This window comes from Callorhinchus milii, unplaced genomic scaffold (genome assembly GCF_018977255.1).
Source record: "Callorhinchus milii isolate IMCB2004 unplaced genomic scaffold, IMCB_Cmil_1.0 Scaffold12, whole genome shotgun sequence".
NCBI lineage: Eukaryota > Metazoa > Chordata > Chondrichthyes > Chimaeriformes > Callorhinchidae > Callorhinchus > Callorhinchus milii.
The window spans coordinates 9,625,024-9,643,563 of NW_024704753.1; the positions used below are offsets into that span (position 1 = coordinate 9,625,024).

The window sequence follows — 18,540 nt, forward strand, 5'->3', positions numbered from 1 at the left end:
GCACAGTTTCAGTAAGTCTGAGGGATAGGTCCGAGAGGTTAAGAAGATTGTAACCGCAGGTGAAAAGACATGGACGAGAGCCAAGGAGTATTGTTTCCATCTTGTTAACATTCAGTTGCAGAAAGTTGGCGTACATCCAGGCTTTGATGTCGGACAAGAAAGCGGACAGAGCATCGGTGGACCTGGGTTCGCAGCTAGAGGAGGAAAAGTAAATTTGAGTGTCAACAGCATATATGTAGTAGCAAACAATGAGGAGGATAGTAGCAGACTGTAAGAGGACATAGACAGACTGGTAACATGGGCAGACACTTGGCAGATGAATGTTTAGTTTGGAAAAATGCATAGTGATGGAGTCCTGTAGCTCAGTGGTTAGAGCACTCGCTTTGCAAGTGAGAGACCTGAGTTCAATTCCAGGCAGAGGGCGAAACCTTGGGCAAGTTTCCTTACTCCACACGCCTAATAATAATCCCTCCAAAACCAAAAACAATAATAAATTGGTCATTTTCAATCTACGATTGTTTGTGGGACATTGCTGTGCGCAATTGGCTGTCGCGTTCGCCCACAAATATACAGTCAATTCACTTTACAGTGTGTTTGGGAAGCGCTTTGGGACGTCCTCCCGACGTGAAAAGCGCTATATCAAATGCAAGGATTATTATTATTATTATTTTGGGAGGAAGAATGAGGACAGGCAATAAAAGCTGATGGTAGAATCTTAAAAGGGGATGAAGGAACAGAGACCTGGGATTCATATAAGTAAATCTTTGAAGGTGGCAGGATAGGTAGATAAAGCTATTAAAAAAGCATTCGGGATACTAGGATTTATAGATAGGGGCATAGAATACAAAAGTCAGGAAATAATGATGATTTTTTATAAAACACTGGTTAGGCCTCAACTAGAGACTGTCTTCAGTTCTACGCGCCACACTTTAGGAAGGATTTCATGGCATTGGAGAGGGTGCAAAGAAGATTTACCAGGATGGTACCAGGAATGAGGGACTTCAGTTATCAGGAGTCTGGAGAAGCTAGGATTATTTCTCAGAAATTTGACAATTTTGTGGGAAATTACGGGGAAATTGTACACATTTTGCAGAAAATTGTGGGGGGGGGGGCTTGATTGGTGCTATTGAGGTACATTTTATTGGCAACCTACATTTTTTCACTATTGATAAAAACTAACCGTGAGGAAATAATATATATGAAAACAAATTAAATTTCTTTAACAAAAACTGTATGGCCCATTTGGTGGGGGGACAGCCGACCCTAGCACAGGTCGAAAGGGCCAGGAGATCTGCCAAAAACAGACACTCAGGACTAGTGCCTTACTGCTGGGCTACAGGAGCTCACATTCTCCTACCTCTTAGTGCCCGACACTGCATAGAGACACACAGAGAGAGATACAAGACACACAGATACAGAAACAAAACACACACTCACAGAGACACATTCTCAGAGGGAGAGAGAGAGAGAGACACATACACAAACATAGACAAAAGATACATACACACAGATAGAGGAGAGAGAGAGATACACATTCACACAGAGGCACTCATACACCCATATAGGAGGGGCACACACACTCACAAACATTATGATGAACCTTTATAAAACACTGGTTAGGCCTCTGGTAGAGTACTGTATTCAGTTTTGAACACTTTGGGAAGGATTCAAGGCATTGGAGAGGGATCAAAGGAGATTTACTAGGCCAGGAATGAGGGACTTCAGTTATGAGTAGAGGCTAGAGAAGCTAGGATTATTTTGCTTCGAGCAGTGAAGGTTAACATAACACGTTGGAGTAGGCCATTCAGCCCTTCGAGCCTGTCCCGCCATTCAATCATGGCTGATCTTCTAATCTTCTAATCTAACACCAGCTAATAACCTGACCCTGCCTTATCCCCATATCCCTTAATCCCTTTTGCAATAAGAAATCTATCTCAGTCTTGAATATGTTCAAGGACTGAGCGTCAACAGCCCTTCCATACATTCACCACCCTTTGAGTGAAGAAGTTCTTCCTCAACTCAGTGCGAAAGGGCTGCCTCTGATTTTAAGGTTGTGACTCCTGGTTTTAGTTTCTCCAACCAGTGGAAACAATCGCCCACTATCTACTCTATCATGCCCTTTAATGATCTTATAGGTTTCTATAAGATCCCCTCTAATTCTTCTATATTCTAGAGAATATAGGCCCAAATTCATCAGCTTATCCTCGTAACTCATCCCCTTCATCCCTGGTACTAACCTAGTGAATCTACGCTGCACCCCCTCCAAGGCAAGTACATCCTTCCTTAAATAAGGAGACCAAAACTGCACACAGTATTCCAGGTGTGGTCTCACCAGGGCCCTATACAGTTGCAGCAAGACTTCCCTACTCTTATACTCTAATCCTTTCATAATGAATGCTAACATATCGTTCGCCTTCCTAATTGTTTGCTGCACCTGCAGACTAACTTTCTGTGATTGGTGTACAAGGACACCCAAGTCCCTCTGGGCGCTAACACATTCCAATCTCTCCCCTTCTAAAAAATAACCCGCTCTACTGTTTTTGCTACCTAGGTGGATGACTTTGCACTTCCCTACATTATACTTCATCTGCCACCTACCTGCCCAATCACCTAACCTATCTATGACTCGCTGCATTTTTTTNAATGTCGTCCTCTGTGTTGACACAGTTTGGTCTTCTAGTTTTGTGTCATCCGCGAATTTAGATATATTAACTTCTATGTCCTCATCTAGATCGTTGATGTAGATGGTAAATAACTGAGGACCAAGGACTGATCCTTGTGGCACTCCACTAGTCACATCCCGCCAATCTGAAAAGGACCCGTTTATCCCTACTCTTTGTTTCCTACCCATTAACCATTCCCCAATCCATGTTAATATGCTCCCTCCCCAATTCCATGGGCTTACCCTCATTCTACTTTTTCTCGCTCTTATTGAGATTTTTAGTTTTTTTTTTGCTGGTTTCTAAAACTCTCCCAATCTTCAGATTTGGTGCTTTTTGTGGCAATTGTCAGGCGCTGACAGCATCAGCATCCAAGGCTGCACTCTCCACCTCTCAAAGCCAGTCAGGAACCTCGGGGTTCTGTTCGACCCTGAGCTGTCCTTTCTCCCCCATATCCGTGCCACAACTGGCACCGCCTTCCATCAGCTCCGGAATGTCGCCAGACTACGGCACTACCTCACCCCTCACGCGGCTGAAACTCTGGTCCACGCCTTTATCACCTCAATGCTGGACTATGGGAACTCTCTCCTCACCGGCCTTCCCGGCACCTCCCTCCACACTGCAAGTCATTCAGAACTCTGCAGCTTGTGTACTGTCCCGCACCAGGCTTCGGGAACACATCACTCCCACCCTCGCTCACCTCCACTGGCTCCCCATTCCCCAGAGGATCGAATTCAAGATCCTCACCCTCACCTACAAGGCCATTCACGGCCTTGCTCCCTCCTACCTCTCCGACTTACTATCCCCCTACCTACCCGCCCGTACCCTTCCGTTCCTCTGGCTCCGGTCTGCTCCAGGTCCCCCGCCCCAACCACCCTACTATCGGTGGCCAGGCCTTCAGCGTCTCAGCCCCTAGGCTCTGGAACTCTTTCCCCCAGTGCCTTCGCCTTGCCTCCTCCCTTTCCTCCTTCAAGGCCAGTCTCAAGACCTTTCTCTTTGACCGTGCCTTCAGCTCCCCTTTCGACTCTCTACCCCCTCCTCGCTCCCTCCCTTCCCTCCCCCTGACCATTTCCCCCCTGCTCGGGTCCTGACCCAACTGTACAGTGCCTTGGGACGTCCTCCCGACGTGAAAGGCGCTCAATAAATGGAATCTTGTTGTTGTTGTTGTTGTTTTATAAGCCTTTTCTTTTAATTTGATGCTTTCCTTAATTGCTCTAGTTAGCCACGGATGAATTGCTTTCCCTGTGGTACTCTTATTCCGCAAGGGAATATGCGACCGCTGAGAATTTTGCACTACATCCTTGAATATTTGCCACTGTTGGTTTACATTTTTACCTCTTAATCTTATTTTACCTAAATCTTTCCTGATACCTACAAAATTAGCCCTATTTAAATTCAGAATACTTGTCTCGGATTTAACTATATCCCTCTCTAACAATGCAGAATTCAATCATATTGCCTTAGAGGATTCTTAATACCTACACTGCCAACTAGCCCTGTTTCATCACACAAAACAAGGTCTAGGATGGCCTGTCCTCTAGGTGGTTCCTCGGCATGCTGCTCTAGAAAGTTATCTCTCATACACTCAATGAATTCTTCTTCTGACCTACTTTTGCCGATTTTGTTTTCCCAATCTATGTGGAGATTGAAATCACCCACTATTGTCGCTTTACCTTTCCTACATGCTCCACTGATTTCTTGATTAATACCCTGTGCTAAGGTCGCTGTTTGCAGGTCTATAAATCACTCCCATTAATATTTTCTGCCCTTTATTATTTTTTATTTCCACCCATATTGTCTCGACCTCCTGGTCATCGGATTTCAGATCTTTCCTCTCCACTGCTTTTATTTCATCCCTAATTAACAGGGCCAGCCCCCACCTCTTTTCCCACAGAGCCTATCTTTTCTATAAACTGAGAACCCTGGAATATTTAACTCCCACCCTAGATCTCCTTGTAACCATGTTTCAGTGATGGCTAAGAGGAGACTTAATAGAAGTTTTCAAAGTTATGAGGGAATTTGTTATGGTAAACAAGGAGAAACTTTGCAATGGCGGGTGGGTCGGTAACTTGAGGATACAGATTTAAAATAGTTGTTAAAGGAAACGGGAGGTGAGGAGAAATATTTTCACTCAACGAATGGGCCAAATGGCTTCCTTCTGTGCTGTGTGATTCTGTCAAAGTTGACCCTATGTTTGTGGGTGACAGCGCTGAGGGCCAACATGTAAATGAGAAAAAGGAGGGGTGGCCAAGGATGGAACGTTGGGATATGCCGCAGGTGACCATGTAGGGTGGGAAAAGAACCCATTTGCTGGGGCGAAATGATGGGTTGTGGGTCAAACTCAAACTAGAAGAGTGCCACTGAGGTGGATAAGGGAGCAGAGAGGGTTGAGAAGGTTGGCATAGTGAGCTGTTTTGAAGGCAGTGGAGAGATCCAGGAGAACGAGGCAGAGAGAGAGGATGAAATTCAGGACTTTGATGAAGACTGTCATGCTATGGGCGAACTGAAGGGGCTCGTGTATGGAGTGTAGGGAAAGGTGTGAGTGACGTTAGTTGACAATAATGCATTCCAGGGATTTGGAAATCAAGGGCAACTTTGAGATGGGCCGGTAGTTTGTGAAGTGTAAAAGATCAAGGGTGAGTTTTTTGAGGAGGGGCGTGTTGACAGGAGTTTTGAGGGGGAGCAGTATGGTTCTTGAGGAGAGGGACAGGTCATGTGCCTACAGGCAGGGGCCAGAGGAGGTATAGTTGGATGGTCAGCAGTTTGGTGGAGAGGGGGCAAGTCAGCAGGTGTGGGTTTCATATGGATAATGATGGTTGTAAGAAAAAGACGAGAGAAAAGGGTGAGTTTTTTTGAGAAGGGGCCATGATGACAGCAGTTTTGAGGGGGGACTGTAGGGTGAGGGCAGTAGTGGAAACCGTAGCAGAAGATGTGAGGGATGTAGAAGATATAGGGGGGGGGGGACTGGTGAGGAAGAAGAGGCAGCCAAGTGGATATTGTCTATTTTAGATACAAAAATGTCCATGACTTGAATTTGGCATTGGAGGTGAGGATCGAGAGATCTTAAAGGGGTAAGTGGAGGAGGTGATATGCGGTGAAGAACAGGAGCTTGAGACTATTTGGGTCTAGAGGATAGTCTGGAAGGAAAAGGTGGTTTGGGCCTATGTGAGCGAGAAGCGGGAGATTTGAAGGTGTTCGAGCCACATCTAGCGGTGAGGCTAGTTTTGTGCCAGCTGCACTCAAGCACTGGGTTTAGGGTTTAAGGGAGTGGAGGTTCTGTGATATGGGGGAGTGGGTGTGGTGGGAGATTGTCCTGGATTTCAGGGGGGAGAGGAATGAAAATAAATGAGAGACGTCTGTTTAGCAGCTTGATGGCAACATCGAAATAACTCCGGATGGAAAGGTCTGAGGATGAAAGGCCGTTTGTAAGGATCTAATGGGGAAGCTTTTTCCGGGGGTGGAAAGAGATGGTGGAGGGAAGGGGGATGTGAGAGGAGAGGGAGATGAGGAAATGGCCAGATATGGCTGTGTCTGTGATGGGGAGCTCAGAGATGTCAAGGCCATGGGTGACACTGAAACTCATGGGTGGCTTCGGTGGTGGGTGGTGGAGTTGATATGAAGGGTGCATACATGAATATCAGAGTATTGGAATATGATGTACCACCGCACTTTGTAACCATATTAAGAACCTGTACTAACCTAATGAATATAATAACCAATGCATGTATAAGGTAAATGTGATTTTAATTAATAGAAAGGAATCCGACCCAGTCTTCAACTCTCAGGACCCCTTATCTTCCTCGACTCCAGAAGCACATTCCTGAGTGATATTGTAACCTTGGGTACCAGCTAGAACTGGAGGGAAAAAGGTCTGCAAAATATCATGTGCCAGGCCGAGGAAGATAAGGAGTAGACTTCCCAATTAAGAAGGATAAACTGCTCAAAGAAGGTCCCAAGGCCAGTCCTAAATAACATCATTATAGACAAGACAATGGAGACTCACCTTATCAACACCGGTCAGGCTAGCGCCAGGCCAATGGTTGATTTGGATGAGTACGTGCAGAGCAGGGTCAAAAAGAGTATAACTGGCCTGGGGTTTGAGAGTTGGGTCAGTTCCAGCTGGCAGGGGGGAGCCGCACGGTGAGATCGGGACCATGCTGGGTCGTGTCTGAAGAACTTTTCTTCAGCCTTCTTGGCAGTTGGTAGTTATTGGTAGTATACCTTTTTATATACATCTTGTTAAATGTCACTGTTTTCTAATAAACCATATTGCACCAATTTGGATTGTCGGGTCGTATTTTGAACTCTTGGGATTGGAAATCCCAACAAATTGGCGACCACGAAGGGACCTGACAAGTGATAAGGTTTACTATTGGACGTGACAGCTAATGTACCTATACGTAGTTAGGTTAGTGAACCACATATGGCAGTAATGCAGTTCTTTGAATCCTTATTTGTGGATTTGGAATCCGGGGTTTGGCGGGTTAGAAAACTTGTGACAAAAAGATAAGAGAGGAGTGTCAGGCGAGAACACGGTGTGTGGAACCAAGGACCTAGGTAGATATATTAGGGAGATGGCAGAAGCAAAAGAACAGAGGTTAAGGGAAAAATTTCACAAATGGTTAAGCAAATACGAAGAGAAGATTTGTAAGGATACAGGCCTGAAGTTAGAAAATACTTTAGTAAAGAGGGAAAGAGCCAGCCAGAAAGATGGAATAGAATGGTTGGAGGAAGAAGCAGCAGCGGGAAACATCAAATCAGTTGGAAAGAGATGTAAGAGGTTTTTTAAGTACTGGGTGCTGCGGGAATTTAAATGGAAAAGCCCCAGAGCTTAAAAAAAATAATAGAAGAGAAAGAAGCAGAAATAACAAAACTGAATGAAGCAATAAAGGAATTAACAAAAGAGAAAGACACAGAAATAAAGGAATTATTAGAGAGGAAAGATAAAAGAATAACTCAGCTTATGGAAGGTCTGTTTGAAATGCAGCAAGGCCTGAAAAGGAGCATGGGGAAAGCAGAGTTGGAGGAGGAATTATTCAGGATGGAAGATGTGTGTGAGAACCAGGAGAGAAAGACAGTGGAACTGACTTCCACTCTACATATACAACAGGGAGAAATAAGCCGAGCTAGGATAGAGAGAGAACAGCATGAAAAAGGAGAATAGCGCTGCAGGATAGTCAGAAGAAGTGTGAGGTTATGAGCATCCAGTTGAATGTGGCTAAGGGAGCAGTTAACACCTTAATTAACCGTCCATTAGCCACTGAGACAGACCACACTCAGTGTGAGAGAGAAATAGAGAAATTGAAGGAGATGCTGATGGGCAAGCAGGCGATGGTGTGCGCCATCACGACAGAGGGAATGATGGGGATAATCGAAATGTCAAAACAGCCATAGATAAAGTAGATAAAATATAGTCGGATATGTGTGAGGAAGAATCAGGAAAGTCAGTAGTGGTCATCACTACTACTCAGAGCCGGGTTCACCCAATGCGTACAAGGAGCCAGGGGGTTGAAGGGGAAGATGAGGAACCCGCAACCTCCAGTAGTAGCGCAGGCAGCGCGGAAGATAGGGAAGAATTCCAGAAACACAGTAGACAGAATGAACAAAAAAAGGATAAGTTTGCCGAGGGATGGTTCGGATGCGCAGTAAGAGACATTAGAAATCATGCAGAGCACCAGTTCGAGTCTGAGGTACAGGTAGAGGAATGGCTCAGGAATAAGTTTGTGGCAGGAGAGGTTAAAAATGTGAAGGCTATCGGTAAACTGAGAGGGTTATTTCGACAAGGGTTAGTCGGTTAACTTGTGACACTTAAAGAAGCCCAAGTAAAAGAAGCGGAAGAGCGTAAGATATTAGAGGAGAAGGTAGCAGAGCTGGAGGAGCGGTGTGATAAAATGAAGGGAGAATGGTACGCAGAGAAGGAAGAGTGGGATCGGAAAGATACACAGAATGAAGAGGTACAAAGAGACCAGTGAGTTGCAGAGCTAAGTAGTATGGTGGGAAGTCAAGCAATGTTGATTAACATGGGCTTACAGGAACAAAAAGAGTTAGATGAAGCAAGAAAGAAGATGAAAGTGTTAAAGAAGGAGGTGGAGCGATTGAAGGGTGAAAATTGAAAGGTGCCTGCCGGGTGGCGATTAAGGCAGGAGAAGCTGGACGGCAGGTAGACCATCAGGTTTGCAGGGAACAAATGACTGAGAAACAGGCTTTTGTGTGGGCAGTAACAGGAGGAAGGGGTAGTAATTGGAGTAATGCCTCTAGTGAATGCTATAAAGGTGGAGGTAGAAGCCACTTTGTTTGTGATTGTTCGAGCGAGCTACAACCGGGATCTAACCAAATTGAAAATTTCCCCTACATTACCTCTAAACCTTCACCCACGGACCAAAAATTGGATAGATTGATTGCCTTATTAACCCTCCAGCAGGCGGTCTTCAAATCAGTAAAACCTCCAGTTCTAAACATGAGAAAGGTGAAGAAGTGGACAGACTTAAAGCACAAGTAGCAGCCTTAGTGGAGGAAAACACTGAAAAAGTGCAGGAGAACAAGGGTTCATTGCAAGGTTTAAAAGCCAAAACAGGACAAATTAATTCGGATAAAAGAAGGGGCAAGGTTAAACACTTAATCTCAAATCCAATGACAAAAACACCAATACAGAAGGATTGTAAAGGTGAAACTAAGAAAGGTGTTAAAGAGTCAAATTTTGAAGAAAGATTGGGACATGGTTACTTCTGAATTTGAAAGATTACAGAAGGAGTTGAAAGCAATGAGACAACTGATTGAGCAATGTATAGATCCTTGTGTCTCACTGATATGCTTCCAGACCAAACAGGGAGATGACTTTTTGACTAATCTAAAAGCCCTCAAACAGTTTAGTCTCCTTGATACTTTTGAGGAGTCTGGAAAGGTCTCAAATCTCAACAGTGTTAAATTCAGAAAATATCTGATGAAATGTTACTGTTGATGTAATTGTTCTTGGATTTTGCTTTTGATACAGGTGTTTGATGATGAAGAATTTGATTGTCGAACACCAGCAGAATGGTTATCACTTGGCTATGAGGAAGGATCTACAATCAGAAAACCTGTGCCAGGAAAAGCACTTCTCCCTAAAGAAGACGAGTTAGGACATGGTACAATACATCTCTCTCCCTCAACCCCTTCGCCTCGCTCCCTCCTTGCCCATCTTCAGGTCGCTCCTGAAGACCTTGCTCTTCGACCGCGCCTAAGGTCACCTTCCCCCTCCCCCTGGCTCGGCCTCGTGCTCCGCCATCAATAAGCGCTCCGCCACAGCCTTTTGTGGAGAGAATTCTAGATTTCTACCACCCTTTAAGTGGAAAAAATGCTTCCTGATTTCTCTCTTAAATGGCCTGGTTCTAATTTTAGGACTATGCCCCCTTGTTTTGCATTCCCTCACCAGAGGAAATAGCTTCTCTGTATCTATCCTATCGAATCCCTTTATCATCTTAAATACCTCAATCAAATCACCCTCAATCTTCTAAACTCAAGGGAATACAATCCAAGTTTACGCAGCTTTTCCTCATAATTTAGCCCTTTTAGGCCTGGTAACATTCTGGTAAACCTGAGTGCACCCCTCCAGGGCCAATATATCTTTCCTGAGGTGTGCCCAAAACTGAACGCAGTACTCCATGGGGTCTGACTAACGCTTTATACAGCTGAAGCATTATATCTTCCCCTTTGTATTCCAGGTTCCTGGAGATAAATGCCAACATTCCATTCACCTTTTTGATTACGTTTTGCACCTAGAAATTAGTTTTTAGTGATTTGTGGATATGGACACCCAAATCTCTTTGCTCACAGTTCTTAATTTCTCCCCATTAAGAAAATATTCTGCTTTATTTTTTTTGGTCTGTAGTGGATGACCTCACGCTTCCCTATATTGAACTCGATCTGCCACAACTTTGCCCACTCACTTAATCTGTCTAAGTCCCATTGGAGCTTCCTACTTCCATCTATACGAGAGACCTGAGTTCAATTCCAGGCAGGGCGAAACTTTGGGCAAGTTTCCTTACTCCACACGCCTAATAATAATCCCTCCAAAACCAAAAACAATAATAAATTGGTCATTTTCAATCTCCGACTGTTTGTGGGACATTGCTGTGCGCAATTGGCTGCCGCGTTCGCCCACAAATATACAGTCAATTCACTTTACAGTGTGTTCTGTGAAGCGCTTTGGGACGTCCTCCCGATGTGAAAAGCGCCTTATCAAATGCAAGGATTATTATTATTATTATTTATACAACTTACTGAGCCCCCTAGCTTAGTGTCGTCTGCAAACTTGGATATAAAACTTTCTATTCCTTCATCCAAGTCATTTATATATATATATATATATATATGGCGAATAGCTGCGGTCCCAGTACAGTACAGACATCCTGCCAACATAAAGGCCAACATTTTATTCGCCAGGGAATCCTCCATCTCAGCTCCTGTTAGCTATGCGAGCCAAAGCCCTAACTGGTAGGGTAGTCTTAGATGGACAAATAGCAGGAAAGATGGCCAGACAGTGCTATCAATGGCAAACTATGCAGTTTTAGCTGGTTAGACTCCAGGAGTTACCCCAGTGCCTTAATGTCCTTCCAGAAGTAAGGTACCCAGAACTGGACGCAGTGCTCCAGCTGAGGCTTTTTTTTTTGTATAGATTAACCATAACCTCCCTACTCTTATACTCTATGCCCCTACTAATAAAGCTCAGTACACCAAATGCCTTTTTTACTGCCCCGCTACCTTTAATGATTCGCTTACTTGAACACCCAGATCTCTCTGTACGTTCACCCCCCTTAAGATTGAGCTACCAAGTCTATATTGCCTCCTATCATTTTTCCTATCTTATCTCCTCACACTTATCCACATTGAAGTCCATCTGCCACATGTCAGCCCATTCCGCCATTCTGTGTATGTCTGCTTGCAGTTGGTTACAGTCCTCCTCACTATTTACTACCCTACCTCACTTTGTATCATCTGCAAACTTGGAAATAGTGCTCTCTATGCCCAAGTCCAGATCATTAATATATATTAGAAAGAGCAGTGGTCCCAATACCGATCCCTGGCGGACACTGCTGCACACCTCCTTCCATTTCGAGAAAAACCCATTGACCACCTTCCTGCTTTCTGTCACTCAGCCATGTTAAAGGTACTGGAACAAATTATTACTTCCCAGTTTCACTCTTTCCTCTATCTGCACTCCTTCCAACCCAGTTTCTGCACTGCCTGCAATACCGAGACTACCCTGATGAAAGTCATCAATGACGTTTTCTCTATCCGAGACTAGAACTCTCTATACTTCAACACTTCTAAGCTCAAGCAAACACAGACCAAGTTTATGTAACTATCCTCGTAATCTAACCCTTTTAGATCTGGTATAATTCTGGTGAATCTGCACTGCAAACCCTCCAGAGCCAATATATCCTTCCTGAGGTGCGGTGCCCAAAACTGAACGCAGCACTGCTGATGGAATCAACACTGTCGGCCATTCCATCCTTTTCCACCATCCTTCACCTTCATGGTTCTGCCCTATCTTGGTTTCACTCTTGTCTTTCCAAAGGCTTCTCCTCCCTCCATCACCCTCCTCTACCTCCCCTCCTTATTGCTATCTGTGCTGATGATTAATAGTAATGGAGAAAACTGCAAAAATAAACAATATAAAAGGGGAGAGGTATAAACTAAAATCAAACCTGTCCTATGTCCCTGCAAGCTCCTTTTTAAAAAGAATCGTATGTATTTTCTGATTTCCCATAAATGAACCGTCCATGTGTTTCTGCAATAAGCTGTTTACTGTCTTACTCTCTCTAACATGCTGATAAGGATGTCAGTACGTCTTCGTTCTGCAGCACTTCATTGGCTTCTTTATAATAACAAAGATATCTTGTTTAAACTCCAGATGATCCCAAGAATGATGATCTTCTCTACAAGTGGTATGTTGTTGGAGTGCTGGATTATGACAAGGAAAAGAAACTCTATCTGGTACAAAAAACAGACAACTATGGCTTAGTCCGTGACACAGAAAACCAACCAGTGCTGAATGGAGGGATAATGGAAAATGGTAAGTATATTCCAATTAATGGATATGAGGCATACAGTACCGAGCCACAGTCAGTTTAAATGCCCAGAGTAAAAACTGAATTATATAAAAATTATGTCTGTATTAACTCCTAACTCCACGAGTGCAAATTATTAACTAAAAACAGATGTATGTATTTCTACTTTACTCTTTATTTATTTGATTCAAATAAGCACAACAATGAACCAGATACAACAATATCCAACAACTGATTGTGATAACTGGTTTCAAATAATGGAGGTTGGAAATGGGACAGTAGTATGAGAGATTAGAAGGATCAAAGGTGGTTTTTTGAGGGGTGTGTGTGATAATAGCGTTTGATGTGAGAATAGAGGGAGCTTTGAGTGGGTGCACGGAGGAGGTGATGGATGGTGAAAAACAAGTGTCTTTGGGAAGGGAATCAATGAAAACTTGCATTTATTTATATAGCGCCCTTCACGCGGGGTAGCGTCCCGGAATGTTTGACAGTGGTGGAGTCTGACCCTGAGCCAGGGAGAAATGGAGGTGGGAGGTGACCATAAGCGCGATCAAAAAGGAAGGTCTTTAGGCAGGATTTTAAATTCGGGAGGGTGGGGGCAAGGAAGAGGGATTGAGGAAGAGAGTTCCAGAGTTTTGGGGCTTAATGACTGAAGGCACAGCCACCGATGGTGGAGGGGATGAGGGATGAACAGGAGGCTGGAGCCATCTGGGTGGGAGAGTGGTGGGGTAAGCATATCAGATAGGTAGGGAGGTGCGAGGGCATGAAGAGATTTGAAAATAAGTGAGAAGATCTTGAAATTAATCCATTCAGTAATCGGGAGCCAGTGGAAAGGACTGATGTGATGGGGATATGGAGTTTTGTGCAGGTTTGGGTGAGGATCCAGGCGGCAGAGTTCTGAATTAGTTGTATTTTGTCTACTGTGGAACTCGGGAGACCAACGAGGAGGGCATTGAAATAGTCCAGCCGGGAAGTGACGAAGGAGTGGATGAGGATTTCGGCTGCTTTTGTGCGAGATATGGACGGAGGCGGGCAATATGATGGTGGTGGAAAAAAGCAGTCCTGGTCAAGGAACATATGTGGGGTAGAAAGGAAAGCTGGGGATTGAACCTGACGCCTAAGTTGTGCACAGGCTCAGTTAGTCTGAGGTAGAGTCTGGGGAGGTTGAGTAGTTCAGACCTGCAGGAGAGAAGACGTTGAATGTGTAAGAGATTCGGATGGAGACGACCAATATGGCTTTGTAATAATCCAAGGTTTATTAAGTAATACAAATAGCTTAACTTATTCTTATAACTGAGACCGTAGATACAGTATAATCGATATCGATTCCACTGAGAAGTGTGCTGACCCTCTACACAACTCCAACTATTTGAAAATTACACCTTTCTTTTATGTGTTTCTAACTCCGCCACCCCTTGTCACAGAGATAACCCCCCCCCTTTGCAGGCTTCTTGCGATCTCTGAGCAGGGTCTTTTCGCATGGGAAAATAACTGATAAGGAGAAAGGGATATGGACAGCTAATTGGTAGCATTCCTGTTTCTTATTCTTGAGCTAATCACATGACAAGGAGTGCACTTCTCTCTCTGAGCCTCCTTGTTTTCACATCTGTGCTCAAGGACATGATTACTCAATTCTTAGATGGGAGGATGACAGTGGGATCCAGGCACTGAGAGGGAAAGTTATCAGAACCTGACCTCAGCTGAGGTCAAGTCAATATAATTCTTAGGGGCCCCAAGTTAGTCATTAAAAACACACAGCCTTGTCTGTGCTTAATAAGTAAGGAATGCAATACTAAACAGATTGTAAATATATTTTAAAAGTATGCTAATTAAAAATCTTAAAAACATTAATCATCACAAATATAATCTTACGACAGGAGCAGACGAGTATGGCTACCGTCTTGCTGACATTCAGCTGCAGGAAATTTGCGCTCATCCAGACCTTGATTTTTGAAGAGGTGAGGGTTGATGAGGGAAATGCGGTGGACGTTATTTACATGGATTTCAAAAAGGCTTTTGACACAGAACCGCATAAGAGATTAATAAAAAAATTTGAGGCTCATGGTATTAAGGGGATAGTGGCAGTTTGGATTAAGAACTGGCTGAGTGACAGAAAGCAGAGGGTGGTGGTTAATGGGTGTTTCTCAAAATGGAAGGAGGTGTGCAGCAGTGTCCCCCAGGGATCGGTATTGGGACCACTGCTCTTTCTAATATATATTAATGATCTGGACTTGGACATAGAGAGCACTATTTCCAAGTCTGCAGATGATACAAAGTTAGGTAGGGTAGTAAATAGTGAGGAGATCTATAACCAACTTCAAGCAGACATGCACAGAATGGCGGAATGGGCTGACATGTGGCAGATGGATTTCAATGTGGGTAAGTGTGAGGTGATACACTTAGGTAGGAAAAATGATGGATGGCAATATAGACTTGGTAGCTCAATCTTAAGGGGGGTGAACGTACAGAGAGATCTGGGTGTTCAAGTAAGCGAATCATTAAAGATAGCGGGGCAGGTAGATAAGGCAGTAAAAAAGGCATTTGGGGTACTGAGCTTTATTAGTAGGGGCAGAGAGCATAAGAGTAGGGAGGTTATGGTTAATCCGTCCAAAACATTGGTTAGGCCTCAGCTGGAGTACTGCGTCCAGTTCTGGGCACCTTACTTCAGGAAGGACATTAAGGCACTGGAATGGGTGCAGAGGAGATTCACGAGAATGATACCAGGAATGGGGAACCTTAGATATGAGGACAGGCTGGAGAAGTTATGACTTTTCCCATTAGAGCAGAGAAGGTTACGCCGGGACCTGATAGAGGTCTTCAAGATCATGAAGATCTTGGAGTCCTGTAGCTCAGTGGTTAAGAGCACTCGCTTTGCAAGCGAGAGACCTGAGTTCAATTCCAGGCAGGGCGAAACCTTGGGCAAGTTTCCTTACTCCACACACCTAATAATAATCCCTCCAAAAACAAAAAAAAATAATAAATTGGTCATTTTCAATCTACGACTGTTTTGGGGACATTGCTGTGCACAATTGGCTGCCGCGTTCGCCCACAAATATACAGTCAATTCACTTTACAGTGTGTTCTGTGAAGCGCTTTGGGATGTCCTCCCGACGTGAAAAGCGCTATATCAAATGCAAGGATTATTATTATTATTATGAAAGGTTTCGACAGGCTAGATAAGGAAAAGCTGTTTCCGCTGGTAGGTGTGTCTGTGACCCGTGGTCACAGACTTAAGATATCTACCAAAAGAAGCAGAGGGGAGGTTAGAAGAAATGTTTTCACTCAGCGAGCTGTTTGAATTTGGAATGATCTGCCTGAAAGGGTAGTGAAGTCCGATTCGATAACAGCTTTTAAGAGAGAACTGAATAGGTATCTGGGGAAGACGGGTTTGCAGGGTTATGGGAAGAAAGCTGGTGATTGGGGTTAGTGAAATTGACTTGCTCTGTCAAAGAGCCGGCACAGACTCGATGGGCCGAATGGCCTCCTTCTGTGCCATAACATTCTATGACTCTATGAATCTATGATGTCCATCAAATAAGCTGACAGGACATCAGTAGACTGGGAGTCACACCTGGAGGAGGACAAGTAGATTTGGGTGTCATCCGCATACATGTGGAAGTTGAATCCCTTTATTATTTTAAAAAGCGGAATCAGATCACCCCTCAACCTTCTAAACCCAAGTTTATGCAACCTGTCCTCATAATTTAACCCATAAAGCCCTGTTATCATTCTGGTGAATCTGCACTAAGATTCACTAAGACACCAAGGCTCTCCAGAGCCAATATATCCTTCCTGAGGTGCAGTACCCAAAACTGAACTAGCACTGCAGATGGGTCCAACCAAGGCTCTATATAGTTGAAGCACAATTTTCTCTCCTTTATATTCCAGTCACATGGGATAAAGCCAACATCCCATCAGCTTTTTTGATAACTTTTTGTACCCGCGAGCTTGTTTTTAGTGATTTGTATACATGAACACCCAAATTCCTTTGCCTTTTCACAGTTCTACATTAGTGTAAAACTTTTGTTTTAGTTTTGATGCTGCTTCTTACCTCATTTGTCGATCATGGTTGTTGAACTACACAAGTGGAGCTTTTGTGTTTTAGGGGTATGTACTGGTTTTGCATTGTACAAAATTCTTCCTTGATTATGGACACTGTATGTCCATGTTTTTTTTTACCCGTTAACAGCCCAGTTTACCGTAGTGAATTCATTTCTCATCCCTTCAAAGTTTGCTTTATTTAAAATCTTGGTTTATGACTCTCTTCTCCCTCTCAAACCTTATATCAAATTCAATCATATTAGGGTCACTATTTGCAAGATGTTCCTTACCGTCATTGTTAACTAATTCTGGTTCGTTACTCGTCACCAAATCTAGTATGGCATGTTCCCTCAACGGTTCTAATATATTGTTCCAGAGAACTGATCTGAATACATTCTAGAAATTTGTTGCCTTTCCTACATTAGCTATTCTGCTTCTCCCAGTCTATGTGAAAATTAAAATCTCCCATTGCAACCACATTGCTTTTGCTGCATGCTTTCCTGCTCTCACTAATTATATATCCTCCTCCCGCCGCTACATCACTGCTATCTGGATGTCTGTGGACAACTCCCACCAGTATCTTGCCTCCCTTCCTATTACTTAATTCTACCAATAGTGTTTCTACAGCCTGATTACCCTTACTGAAATCCTTTCTTTCTACTGCTATAATTGTGTCCCTTATCAATATTGCTACTCCTCCTTTCCCAATTTCCCTGTCCTTTCTAAAGATCTTATAGCCTGGAATATTTAGCTCACAGGTGTGCCCAGTTTGCAGCCAGGTCTCTATAATGGCTACTGCATCATAACCTTTAAGCTGAATTTCTGCTTTTAACTGTAATGTGTCTATCTAATTTAAATGATTCTGGTGAAACACCTTGATAATTCTGACACCATTCTGGGTAATGATTTTCCTAATGTCACTTATCATTACTGGAAGTAAAAAGGGGGAGATTAGAAGAAATGTTTTTGCACACAAAATTATTAGGCTTTGAATCTTATCAGAGGTTGCCAAATAAGCCAAGTTAATTAGAAAATTTTAAAAGTGAATTCGATAGCAAATCAACAACTTCCATTTACATAGTGCCCTTCATGTTGAAGAACACCTTGGAGCATCGGTAATGTTCTACACTGAGCAGGTGAGAGGGGGGGAAGAAGAGGTGGCCATAGGTGTGGTTGTTTTTTAAGTGGGACTTAAAGGCAGATGGAAAGGGGGAGATGAAGGGACAGATGAAACGAGTACCAAAGGTTACAGATGTAGAATCTGGAAGCTCGGCCACCAATTGGCCCGAGTTAGCCAAGCAGGGGATAATAATAATAATAATCCTTGCATTTGATATAGCGCCTTTCACGTCTTCTAGACGTCTCAAAGCGCTTCGCAGAATATACTGTAAAGTGAATTGACTGTATATTTGTGGGTGAACGCAGCAGCCAATTGCGCACAGCAATGTCCCACAAACAGTCATAGATTGAAAATGATTATTGTTTATTATTGTTTTGTTTTGGAGGGATTATTATTAGGAGTGTGGAGTAAGGAAACTTGCCCAAGGTTTCGCCCTCTGCCTGGAATTGAACTCGGGTCTCTTGCTTGCAAAGATAAGCAGAGTGGTGAGTTAGGAGAAGGTCAGAGAGATTGGTAGGTGAAAGGGCATAAAGGGATTTATTGGTGAGGGTGAGGACCTTAAAACTTGACCACTGAAGTAGATCTCACACGCAACACAGCTGACACTCTCATCCACACCATTGTCACTTCCTGTCTTGACTATTCAAATGTCCTTGCTGGTCCTGCCAGA

The 18,540-nt window shown here is 43.7% G+C and overlaps 1 protein-coding gene across 1 annotated transcript in view; it reads left to right on the forward strand.

The window, feature by feature from the left end:
• dnah1 (dynein, axonemal, heavy chain 1) overlaps positions 1-18,540 on the forward strand; it is a 267,942-nt gene that overhangs the window by 13,557 nt on the left and 235,845 nt on the right. The window contains exons 6-7 of the mRNA XM_042339689.1: positions 9,652-9,784; positions 12,553-12,714. Coding sequence (XP_042195623.1) covers positions 9,652-9,784; positions 12,553-12,714 — 295 coding nt within the window. The remainder of the gene's footprint in view (positions 1-9,651; positions 9,785-12,552; positions 12,715-18,540) is intronic.